This window comes from Vitis vinifera, chromosome 8, assembly GCF_030704535.1.
Source record: "Vitis vinifera cultivar Pinot Noir 40024 chromosome 8, ASM3070453v1".
NCBI lineage: Eukaryota > Viridiplantae > Streptophyta > Magnoliopsida > Vitales > Vitaceae > Vitis > Vitis vinifera.
In genome coordinates this window covers 17,422,616-17,435,910 of record NC_081812.1, presented here as the reverse complement: position 1 = coordinate 17,435,910, position 13,295 = coordinate 17,422,616, and the positions used below count along the sequence as shown (strand labels likewise).

Below are 13,295 nucleotides of genomic sequence, written 5' to 3'. Positions count from 1 at the left end.
CTTCCAACTGCTCATTATTGCTTGCATGTTGGCATGCACGACGGGTGAAAGGATTGGATTAGAAGGAACCGGTAAAAAGGAGAACAATGGGGCCAAAGCGTTCATGCATCGTCTTTGGCTACACGCTGACTGCTCACATGTTGCATATGGCCTGTGATTTTTTTCTACCCATCGAAATTGAATTTCTTCTACCAGGCAATAACATAAGGCAGGCTAAAATTTTAAATTTTAAATTTAAGTGGGGTCTATTGCAGATATTGTAGGGGATTAATTTCCTCCTGAGAGCGCGAGCATCAGCCGCAAATAAATCGCCTCATACACTGTCCAAAAACTCCTTAAGGATTTAGATTTTTTATATCGGGAAAGTAATGGGAATTCATGTTATGAATTGAGTATTGCAATGGTAATAAATTCCGGCTAGATTTCTTATTTGAGATTTCCAAATTTTTGGTACAGTAGAAGCAAATAACACCCCCCAAATTGCTCAATGAATCCAACCTGTAAACTCAAGATGTTGAAGGAAGTCAAAACAGGCGACGTCAAAGGTCTACCTTTCAATACCAACTTCTAAATGGGGAACTGGATTCTCTTGAGCTTAAAAGGGTTTTGAAAAATATTGTTTCACTCCTAACATAAATTTAATGTAATCCAATAGTTCTCTTTGTTGATATATGACAAAATAAATTCAATGCCTCTGGAAACAGCATTCCACTCATTTCTACTAGTTTCATCTCTCCCAAAACAGAATCAAAACATTGCAAAAACTAGACAACTGAACATGCACAATAGCATCTCACATTTTGATTTATGAAATCATTAAACATCCCAAAAACATGTAAAAGTCAGAAGGATGGACGATTGGCCACAAAGAAAACAAAAAGAAAAGTATCCTTACGTATCAAATATACTTCTAGATAAGCATCAGCACTGCTGCTGTTTTTGCTGAGCTTGCATACAAAGAGATCAAAGAGAATCACTAGTTGAGCAATGGAAACAGTGATACCTAGGTTAATCCCAAAGCTGTCTATTCATTCTAATTTGTAAGGGCATTGTGACCTGACTGTTAATAATAATTATTATAAAAATAACAACAATATTTCTACTTTGCCATATCTCTGTTAATAGTTATTTTTTCACTTCGTTTTGTATTTATTAACCAACCAACCATCTCCGTAACTTGACAACTGCCTCCCCTACTGTCCATCTGTCCTCTTCGGTATTTGAAATTTTTGTACAGTTATTACATGTTATTTGATGGTTACTTTCCATAGAATCAAGCAAAGTAACAAAGTTTCTAGGTTTTATGCCTTAGAATACTATAGTTAATGGTTCAACTGAACTTAACAAAGTTCTATGCCAACTATTTGGGGTTCAGCTGCACAAATTCTTTTCAATATTTAGCTCATCTAGAACCATCTTGTCTAATAAATTGTAGCAGTATAGTGTTGCCCTTTCTTACCAAACCCTAGTGATGCCTTCAATTTGAATGAAGTCATCCCTTATTGCATTCATTTCTTATTCTATATTTCATCATGCCACTCATCATATCTACATCTCTCCATTGAGCTTCATTTGTCCATCTAACTCTAACTCTAAGACCAACATCTCCTTCAATCATCCCTTCTTCCTTGTCGTATATATATTCCAATCCAATGGAAAGTCTCTTCCAATAATCAACTGGTTGTAAACATTCATTATTCCCTTCTTTCTATTCTGCCTTTGACCAAATTTACTGCTCTTTTGTTTCTATATCCTGCTAACCAAAATTAGCACCCAGTTGACCATCACTTCAAATATCTACTTCTATGCTTAGCACGCTAAGTTTTTTCTCCATTTCCCAAGCATTTGACATTACTTTAGTCCTCAAAAATTCTATTAAAAAACTTCACAAAATGATATTTCCCCCCAAGCTTATTTCATTTCATGTAGTCTTTGGCCAATATCAATCACCATGGCTTTTCTGCTTTAGCATTTACTCATATGTCATACCTGCAATCTTTAGTTTACAGTTAATATATTCCATGCACTCTTTTTAATGTCATATTCCATTACCAATAATCAAAATCCAGATCTTAATCTTTGTTCAAGCATATGGCCTCTTTCATATCCCTAATTATGTGAAATAAACCTTCCTATAACATAATATATTCTAAAATCCTTTTAAGTTTGGCCCTCTGTTAAACTAGAGGCAGTAATGTTAGTGTCCTAATGTTCTAGGGCAGCAAATTTTACACACCAAGAGCCCAACAATTATTCACCAATTTCAACCAATAACAACTTCACAACACAAATTTCAACTACCAACTTCATAGGATGGTGACAAAACAGAGTATTTTCAATACCAAATTTTTTTTGCCCATGCATCTTTTGATATTTGAAGCATTTCAACAAGGTTGAATAAGATGATAAAAAGATCTTAGAAGGTTGTCTATCAAAAGTTAGTAGTATCTCCATATGTAACAGCATGATCGGTATCTGTACCTGATAAAAAGATGCATTTGGCTTTAATTCTTTGAAGATAAGAACTCAAACAGAACTCCAGGACATGCATTGTGGGAACCTACAATACTATATTTAACCAAAGAAGAGAGCTGATGCAAAGTGTACAAATAACTTAACAAGATAAAATGGCAGCACAAGGTGCTTCTTTTCCTGTTTCAAGAAGCACCACAACTGTAAAAGTGTTAACATACAGAATGCAGCATTGTTGCACTGGATCAGCCAGAATGACCAATTCAGAAAGCATGCAAGCTCAGTCTTCATCATCATCCTCCTCCTCCTCCTCTTCCTCCTGCTTCAGAGACACAAGGCAGTTATAGTAGTCTTGGCATCAGTAATATGAGAAGTAGCCAGATGAGTCCAATGGGAAAAACAAAAACAGGTTCAATATTGTGATATGGGGTAGTGTAGAGTTTTTATAGTTGACCTAATTGTTTAATTTCAGAGACATGCATGTACCAGTCATGCCAGGCCCCCACTCTTTTCCCCAATGTGGATGGGAAACCTAGTCCCTGGTAAAAGTGTGAAACCATTCCCAGTACTAATGGGAAACCTATCTTCAAAAAATCAACGAAGCTTGTCCTCAACTAGTGTTTCCAATCATCATAAAATGGAAATATTCACCAATGCAAAATGTTCCTGAAACTCCCAAATGTCAAGAAACCTGGCCCTAAAATTTTCTCATACAGTTCCTTCATATTTATGTGTTCATACATTTTCTTAAAGCTTCACATACATTTTGACACCTCAATATCTGTGTGGGTTCACAATTTTTTTAAAACTATTTCACATATTGCATTTTGAGGACTCTTTGTCAGTTACCCCTGTTTCCTATGTCATCTCAGTATCTCCCATTTCATTTCCTCAATAGGTAATATGGATGATCCTTCACTAGTGACTACTGCTTCGACCATGATTTTTAACATTTAAATGCCAAATACCCAAATACACACACACACACAAATATATATATATAATCAACCAACATACCCCAGCTTGACAAGTTTGATATCATAAAACAAGAAGTTAAAATTAAAAATAATAATCTAAGTAATTTTTTTATTTTTTTGTTTTTTATCTACTCAAGCATATGCAGTAACATGAAGAACCCGATAGTTAATTCAATCCAAATGATAAGTTTCATTACCTCTGCACTCTCCTCATCATCTTGATCATTCACTTCAGATTTTGACCTGTCAGATTCTTCATCACCATCATCAGCAGTGCTCTCCTGCAATAACACAAAAGAAAGTCAGGCAAGTGATATCGGCAATGAAGAATCATTTCTTTGATGAGAAAAAGGCTTATGCATGTGTTCACCTGCTTCTTGTTGTAAGCATTCATAATTTTTTCGTACTCAGCCTTCTTTTTTGCAGCTTTGGCCTCATATGGAGCTTTTTCCTTCCAAACCAGGTCAAGAATTTTTCAGGTCAGTAATACAGTGAATCAATGCCATTTTTTATGAGAGTCAATTTATATATGAAAGCTTACTGATCTTACATACTAAAAGATCAGTCTTTCCCTTGACCATTACCAGCCATGGGAATGTTCTACTGTGACACCACTCTCAAAAGGTGAAAGCCTATCCCAACTCACACCATTAGTCATCTAGTGCTTTTAACCTGATTCATTATTATCTACTATCTACTATCTACTATGTAAGTAGTATGTGACTATGGGGCATGTGATAAATTATTTGGCCATGCCATTATGGACTTTGCACCCTTAGAACCATCTCTTTTTGACTGCTAAAGTTGCTGAAACAGTGCAGGTGCAAGACCAAAACAAATTGGTCACTGGAGCTCTAATAATACATTTGTTTCACCTTTTTATACACGAAGTACAAGTATATGGGAAAAGGGATTTGGGTGGAACCCATCATCTCTTTTTTCTTTTCTCTCAATTTTTTTCCATAAAGGAAGATGAAGAAAATACTCAATCTTTCCTTCTGAGTGTTCTCTTCCTTTCTCTTAATTGTTTTATCTTTTTTCTCCTCTTTTCAACACACTGTAAATTTCCTGGAACGCATCATTCCTTTTCTCTTTTCTTTTCTTCCATTTTTTTTCCCATAAAGGAAGCTGACTAAACTCCTTAACCTTTGTCTTCTGAGCCTTCTCTTCCCTTCTCTTCATTCTTTATTTTTTTCTCCTCTTTTCAACACACTGTAAATTTTCCAGGGCCTCACTGGATTTCTAAGTGGAAGACAACTATTTCAAAAGGCTTGTGATCTTCCATTATAATGGACGTGTCCAAGCTAGTACTTTTAGAAAGGGAAGAGGAAAATCTCTAAATACTTACAGCCTCAGACAAGGATTTCCACCTCTCTCCGCCAGCTTTCCCAACCTTCAATTGCCAAATGCAGTGACTAAATCAATTTCTTATTCCAAAAATAAATTTATCAAATAGAACTAGTAAAAAAACTATAAAACTAAGTATTTGAAGAACATTGCTTTCTTACAGCTGAGACAGCCTTCACATTGGGATTTTCCTTTTTGAAGACCTTTCTGAACTCCTCACTGTAGTTTTAACAAGATGTAAGTCAAGGGAAATCTGAAAATTCAGTTGCAACAAGTTGAAGCAATTTCAACTTGACTGAGAAACAGGAGGAGATGTATACAGGAATACAAAAAAGGCACTGGGAGGCCTCTTTGGTTTGTTGGGGTCTTTCTTGGCCTTTTTGTCTTTCGTGGTCGCTCTTTTGCTACTCTTTTCTGCCTTAACAGCAGCCTTTCGCTTCCCAATCTTTCTGAAAAGAATAGAGATACATGATCCATAACTACAAAATTCCTGTAACCACCGTATCCACCATCAAATATGATAGAACTCATTAACTCAGCCACAAAACTGACAACTAAGAACATGACAAGGAACAGAGCTTTATAGAGTCATCTCAAACTAAACAAACTCCCCAAAGAATGTAAGAATTTTTCACAAGACAAAATATAGACAATCTAACCTGTCTTCAGCAGGCTTCAATGCTTCCTTTGTGTCCCTCCTTGCTGCCCCCTTACCCTTGGCAGCCTTCATGTTTAGAAGAGAAATTCCTGAAAATGACAAAGACTATTAAGCTGGAGAAATGCACATGAGAATTAGTTGAAAGCAATTCCAAGTCCCTGTACAGAGTGTGAGATATACAAGTGGATCAACATGAACGATGGACAAGTCACCTAGACCTATTGCCAATGTGAACAAGTTTTACATTTTTCATGTTTGGTTTCCCGTCTTTTAAAAGTGTATGAATGCACTATTCCCTTATTTTTAGCCATTTCTATGGATTTTATAGTGAATTTTAGTCTCTAAGGATATCGCTGAGATTGAATTTTTTAATGTCTATACTTGTTATTTATGTTTTAACATGTTGAAGTAGGAATAATATCGATTTCTTCATCATGATTTTCTATGTTATAACTCATTTAATCCTCATGGGCTTATGCACTCTTTCTTTTCTACTTTCTCGCTTCCTGCCATGCCAAATTGATATTGAAAACTTTTTCCTTCTTACTTCAATGCATAACAGTAGGAATAGTATCAAACACTCCAATTACAGTAGAGTCAACACATGTATACTGTATACACACTGAGTAACATTCAAAGTATCGAGCTCACTCCCCATTGATCTAACAATCAACAATATGGAATGAAATTTTTTATTACCTGAAACACGTACAGCCCTAGCAACCAACTAAAAAGGAAATTTTGGATTCTTTGCCTTGAGAAAATTTGTTTGGAAATGAATTGAAGAAATTAATATAAACCAAACCTCTCAAATTTTCAATACTTATTTATAATCTCAAGAACAGGTTACCTCAATAATTTAATGCTTTGCATAGCTTTTCACTGTAATTTTTTCACCCTCTTTAGCAGTTTTGATGATTTTAGAAGATATATACAGGTCAATGCATGCATCAGATACAGAGAGAGCTAGAAAAACGATATTGAACAGGAAACTTTGAAGTACGGATGCCATAATTGAAAAAGAAAAATAGGATCAAATATGAATTATCAAAACAAAAAAGAAAGAACAAATTTGATGGAATATTGATCCTACAAACCAAACAAATAGGTATTCAGGACAAATCAAAATCAGAACTCAGAAGAAAATAGCAGAAGTTTTCACAATCAAAGCCGATAATTCAAACAAGAAAATAATTTGAGAAAACAACAAGCGTTTCCAAAATAATCGCCAAAAAATAACGGAAAAAGTTTTCTTAATGAACAACAAATATCTATAAAATAAAATAAAAACCTCAGATCTTCAAAAGAGGAGCAATTTAATCGATTAACGGTTTAAAAAATTCACGTTACCTGTTTGAGAAACAGAGAAGACCCAAAACGGAGAACCGAAGCGAACAGAATATCGAATAGGGTATGATCGACTGAGTGGACTTGATAGAGCGACCGGACTAGTCGGTAAACCGTTGAAGTTCGTCGCCACGCAACGACGAGGAGACTTCTTTTACCGCCTACTGCCGGTCGATGACGTTTGACAACGGGATCTTTTCTTTTTTTCTTATGTTTTTTTGAATTTTTGGGGAAGTTGAATAAAGCGACGACGGTAAATTGCCGCCAAGTGATCCTGTGGTGGCAATGACACGGAGATATGTGTGCTGTCTCCATCAAGTTCACACGTGGGAGCCCATGCACGCTATCCTTAGTTGTACCCTGGCATTCACATCTGACTTAGTGGAGAATGCGATGCGACTCCTACTCTCTTTTGTTTTTGTTTTTGTCTAGCTGGCTGGGAGTGGCACGGGGAGGAAAGTAATGAATATTTAATCGGGGCATATATATTGAAGCACTACCTTGCTTGGCCCAAACCAACCTTGTTCAGTCAGCTGTAGCCACATTTTACAACTTAATTTTTCAACTTTTGTGAGAGTCAAATCGTCTGCTTCAATCGGATGGTGATTCCCTTCTCCATTGGCTTAATTAATTAATTACAATCCAAGCCTCTTGACATCCTTTTTTGAAGCTTCTGTCTTCTCTTATTCTGTCATTCATGAGGTCTTTCGAGCTTTCTCTACTTTCACTTAAGAATGATTTTGCTCCTTTCTTCTATTACTCTTTTCGAATCCTTAGGTGAGAATTGTACTGAGGAGTTGTACCTCGGCAAATAATAATAATTGTCGAATTTTGAAGGTAGAATGTCAATTTCAATCGAGGATGGAACTATTTTCAGGACCACCAACAACATACCTTGTTAGATTTTACTTTTTTAATGTGCCCCACGTGCCTTATTTTATTATTAATTATTTTTTATTTAATTTAAAAGATAATTAGGATTAATAATATTAAATGTTAAATTCCTATAGGTGAATTGATGATATGTTTTTTAAATAATTGTTTACCATGATGAAATGTAAAAAGAGATTCCTATTCAGATTTAATCATCTCTCTGTCTAATATATATACAATTTTCTCTTCATCAAACAAGGTAGAATCAAATTAAAGGGATCAAGAAATAAAAATCAAGTTTTCTCTATTTGTTCTACTTTACAAAGAATTTTTCTTCAAAATTAATCTCATGAATCAATATATGTTTTCTTTATTATTTATTTTATCCGTGAAAAATCACAAAGTTTTAAGATTTGGAAATTAAAGTAACAATTGTTTTGCATAAATTAAAAGAAACTTTAACAATTTAAATTTGGGAATTAGGGTTATAATTGTTTTGCATAAATTAAAAAAGCCCTAATATATGGTATCGGAGCACAAAGTTTACAAACTTGTGATTTTCCTCTCAAGATTATTTTATGATACTCTTTTATGCTATCAAATATTTTAATGAGAGAATTAAATTTATTGATATTCTTCGCTACAATTGTGTTGCCCTACCTTTATGAATTGATTATATATTGTGCCTTTTGAATAATTGACCATTCAATAATTAATGCAAATGGGTTTTCCTTTTGTTATAAAGTTTTGGTTTATTTACAACGTTTTGTTTTATTTTATTGTGGTGTCGTTTGTACTATGATATGCACATAATGAATACATAAAGTTTGGAGTGATATATATATTAGAGGAGGTTATATAAATAATTCATCGTATTTAGTTTGTAAATAAGCATATATATAATTTTTATTGTTATTGCAATAATTGTATTATTTTTTATACTTATTGAAATCATACAACTTCAACGGATATTATGAATGATTTGTTAATCACCAAAATGATAGAACCCTAAAGCTTTATGTTTATTAAATCGTATAATATTATCAAATAATTATTATGTTTATTTAATTTGATATCTATAGTATGAATAATTTGTTAGTCACCAAAGTGGTCAAATTTGAAAGTTTTCATAGATTTCAAATTAAATAAAATTCAATTGCTCATGATTATGTGATGTCATATATGAGATGACATAATAATATGTATACATTTTTTATTTGTCATGAGTATATTGAAGTTCATTGATTATAAAATATTTAAACATTACCCAAAGGTTGATTAGTTAATTTTATAGTCATGAACATGATCGTGGTTAATTGACATACTTCATTTGATATGTTTAGTATATCCAAAGATAGCAAACATGTAGAATATATATAATTATCAATTAAAAAAATTCAAGCATCAATTATATTTATTGTTGTACATTGTTGGATCACCCAAATGAGAACTTCAATGTACATTTATTGTTTATGTTAATGTTAATATTTGAATTTGTATTATGTGTTTAAGTTTATAACTCAAAGTATTAATGTATGAGCATTCTATATATTTGTAGTATCTACTTTCGTTTTTCTTTATTCACAAACTTTGTCTATTTTGAAATATAATGGACTTAATTTCTTTGACTGGTGTGAACAAGTCCAATTTCACCTAGGTGTTCTAGATCTTGATTTAACACTCCTAACCAATAAGTCTGTTGATATGCCTAATTCAAATAACATAGAACATAAGTCTTTTCATAAGGTTTGGAAAATATCAAACAAACTGAGTTTAATGTTTATACAAATGACAATAGCAAACAACATCAAGTCCACAATTCCTAAAACTAAAAGTACAAAGGAAAATATGAAATTTGTGGAAGAACGATCTTAGTTTAACTACACTGATAAGTCATCAACTAGGACATTAATTGGTACATTAATCACCATGAAGTTTGATTGTTTATGTACCATGCAAGAACTTGTCACCGAGATGACAAATATAAAAGCAAAACTGAAATTTATGGGAAAATAAGTGAATGAAAAATTTATTGTGTAGTTCATTATAAACTTCTTACTTTCTCGATATGCCTTATTCCAAATGGGTTACAATACTATTAAGAATAAGTGGAATGTTCATGAATTGCATAATATGCTCATTCAAAAGGAGGTCAAACTTAAGGAAACAAAGAATTCATTCCATTAATCTTATGGGTCAATAAGGAGTTGGAAAGAAACCTAGAAAGATAAATGGAAATGGCAAACAAGGACTACATAAGATTAATGTGTCATCTTCCCAAATCCATAAGAAGGAACACAAGAATGATATGTGTTATTTTTGCAAAAAGTTTGAGCACTATCAAAGAGATTGCCTGATACACAAGGCATGGTTCAAAAGGAAAGATAAGTCTAGTGGTTTCATATGTTTCGAAACAAATTTGGTAGAAGTTCCTTATAATACTTGGTGGATTGATTCTAATTATACCACTTATATTTCCAATACAATGCAGAGATTCTTTATGATCCAAAGCATAAATCCAAATGAAAATTTTGTCTTCATGAGAAATCGAGTCAAAACCCTGGTTAAAGCCATTAGAACCTATCATTTGATTTTAGATACTAAACATCATTTAGATCTTTTTCAAACCCTTTATGTTCCTTCTATTGCTATAAATTTATTTTTTCTATCTAAACTTGATACAAATGGATACTCTTTTAAATGTGGGAATGGATGTTTCAGTTTGTTTAAACATAATCATTCTATCACATAGATCACCAAAACCATTGAAATGATTATGTTTAAACAAACTGAAATATTCATTCCCAAATTTAAAAGAGTATCCAGTTGTATCAAGTTTATACAATGAAACTAAATTTCTAAAAATAAAAAGAACATAAAGGGTTTGAAAAAAACATCTATATGATGTCCAACCAATATCTAAAATCAAATTATAGATCTTAATAGTTTCAATTGGAACTTTGACTCAATTCCCCATGAATTCAAAATTTTCATTTGGATTTATGGTTTGGGTCGTAATGAATCCTTACATTGTATTAGAAACATGAGTGATATAACCAGAATTAATCCATCAAGTATTATAAGGAATTTCTACCAAATTTGATTCAAAACATACGAAAGCACTAGGCTTACCTTTGTTTTCTAACCATGTCTTACAATTTAGGCAATCTTTCTAATAGTGTTTAGGCTTTTTGCATAAATAACACTTATCATTCTTGTGTTCATTCTTGTGGATTTGAGTAGATGACACATTAACCTTATGTAGTCCTTGTTTGCCATCTCCATTATTCTTTCTAGGTCTCTTTCCAGATGTTTATTGATCCATGAGATTAATTAAATGAACTCCTTGTTTCTTTAACTTGGTCTCCTCTTGAATGAGGAGATGCTATAATTTATGCACATTCCACTTATCCTTAATAGTATTATAACCCATTTGGAAAGGCATACCAAGAAGGCAAGGAGTTTATAATGAACTACACAAGGAAGTTTCCATTCACTTTAATTTCCATAGATTTAAATTTTATTTTTATATTTGTCATCTCAATGACATGCTCATACATGGTACATGAACTATTAAACTTCATGGTGGTTAATGTACCCATTAATGTTTTAGCTTATGACTTATCAATAGAGTCAGACTAAGACCATTCTTCCATAAATTTCATATATATTCTTTTACACTTTCAATCTTGGGAATTGTGGACTTGATGTTGTTTGCAACTATCATCCGCATAAACATTAAGCTTACTCTATTTGATCTTTCCGAAGCCCAATGAAAATACCTTTGTTTTATGTTGCTTGCATTCATACTAGCAACAAGCTTATTAGTTGGGAGTGTCAAATCAAGATCTAAAACATTTAGGTGAAATTGGACTTGTTCACACTACTCAAAGGAATTAAACCCATTATATTTCAAAACAAACAAAACTTGTGAATGAAGAGAAATAAGAACAGATACTACAAACATAGAACGCCGCTTATACATTAATATTTTGAGTCATAAAATTAAATACATAATGCATATTCAAATATTAACATTAACATAAACAATAATTGTACATTCTCTTTTGGGTAATCCAACAATGTACAACAATAAATATATTTAATGCTTAATTTATTTATTTATTTATTTTATAATTGACAATTATATATACCCTAACTTGACATGTTCTCCATATTTAGATATACTATACATATCAAATAAAGTATATTAATTAACCACAATCATATTCTAATTATAAAATTAACTAATCAACCTTTGGGTCAATCCTAAATATTTTTATAATCAATGAAGTTCAATATACTTGTGACAAAAAAAAAATGTATACCTATCATTATGTCATCTAATATATAGCATTATATAATAATCAACAATTGAATTTTATTTAATTTGACCTTTATGAAAACTTTCTAATCTAGCCACGTTGGTGACTAACAAATTATTCATGATATAGATATCAAATTAGATAGTTAACATTTATTTAATAATATTGTGCAATTTAATAGACATAAAACTTTAGTGTTTTGTCACTTTGGTGATTAGCAAACCATTCATAATATATATTTAAGTTGTATAATATCAAATAAACATAAATAATAATACAATAATTGCAATACATTTTATGTATATATTACTCAAAATTTCATGCAATACTTTTATCTTATTATATATCAATTAATTCTCTTAAAGATTTCATCAACAAATATACAAGAGGAAACTAAAAGAAGATCCGAAACAAACTTAAAAAAAATGATAAACAATAAGATACAAAAGAAATCACATCAATAATAGTTATTAAATAGTCAATTATTTGAAAGGTAGAACATACCTTTCAACTCATAAAGGTATACCAACACAATTGAAGTGAAAAATATCAATAAATTTAATATTCTTGTTAAAAGATTTGATATCATAAGATAAACATAAAATAATCTTTAGAAGAAAATCAAAAGTTAGTAAATCTTGTGCTCTAATACCACATGTTATGATTTATTTAATTTATGCAAAACAATCATAACCCTAATTCACAAATCTTAGAACTTTGTGATTTTTCATAAATAAAATAAATAATCAAGAAAACATATTTTGATCCATGAGATTGATCTTCAAGAAAAATTCTTTACGGAGAATAGCAAATTAGAAAAAACTTGGTTTCTTGATGCATGGAAAACCGTATATATATTGGGTAAAAAAAACATCAAATCTAAAATAGAGTTTCTTTCTTTTTTGAGTTTCATCAACATCAACGATAATTTAAAAAAATGTCTCCTTAACTAACTAATAGGATTTTAGCATTTAATATTATTAATCATAATTATCTTTTAAATTGAATAAAAGGTAATTAATAACAAAATAAGTGCATCATAATTATCTTTTAATAATTGATAATAAAATAAGGCACATGCCCACAATAAAAAAACTAAGGGTTGGATCACCAATTAGTTGATATAATAAGCCTTGGATATTTTTAATGACATAAAAAGACTTTTAATTGAAGGAGATGAGTAAGAAGTTGTATGCTGATTAACGAATTTGAGTTTGAGGAGTCCTCGAATAAGAAGTAAAGTGTTTGTTATTTAAGGGATATAAAACAATGTTTTTAGAACCAAATCAATTATTG

At 31.6% G+C, this 13,295-nt stretch overlaps 1 protein-coding gene across 8 annotated transcripts; it reads right to left on the bottom strand.

Annotated features, from left to right (window-relative positions):
* Positions 1-2,550: 2,550 nt before the first annotated feature.
* Positions 2,551-7,066, bottom strand: LOC100256381 (high mobility group B protein 1). 8 transcript variants are annotated; one of them, XM_010655858.3, is made up of 8 exons: positions 6,805-7,066; positions 5,456-5,543; positions 5,117-5,245; positions 4,958-5,015; positions 4,798-4,842; positions 3,820-3,900; positions 3,647-3,730; positions 2,551-2,794 (listed from the first exon to the last, which is right to left on the bottom strand). In XM_010655858.3, the coding sequence occupies exons 2-8, from the start codon at positions 5,524-5,526 to the stop codon at positions 2,753-2,755; spliced, it is 510 nt and encodes a 169-aa protein (XP_010654160.1). In that variant the 5' UTR covers positions 5,527-5,543; positions 6,805-7,066; the 3' UTR covers positions 2,551-2,752. The 8 variants fall into 8 exon arrangements, with proteins under 8 accessions (XP_010654160.1, XP_002279947.2, XP_010654161.1 ...); XM_002279911.5 differs by having other exon boundaries at positions 2,551-2,791; XM_010655859.3 differs by having other exon boundaries at positions 6,800-6,881.
* Between the last annotated feature and the right edge of the window lie 6,229 nt (positions 7,067-13,295).

Coding starts and splice junctions, on each gene's coding strand:
- LOC100256381 (XM_059739154.1), bottom strand. CDS start 5,526: ATGAAGGCTGCCAAGGGTAAGGGGGCAGCAAGGAGGGACACAAAGGAA. Junction 4,843..4,957: donor ATGTGAAGGCTGTCTCAGCT/GTAAGAAAGCAA, acceptor TGGCAATTGAAG/GTTGGGAAAGCTGGCGGAGA. Junction 3,901..4,797: donor GGAAATCCTTGTCTGAGGCT/GTAAGTATTTAG, acceptor CTGGTTTGGAAG/GAAAAAGCTCCATATGAGGC.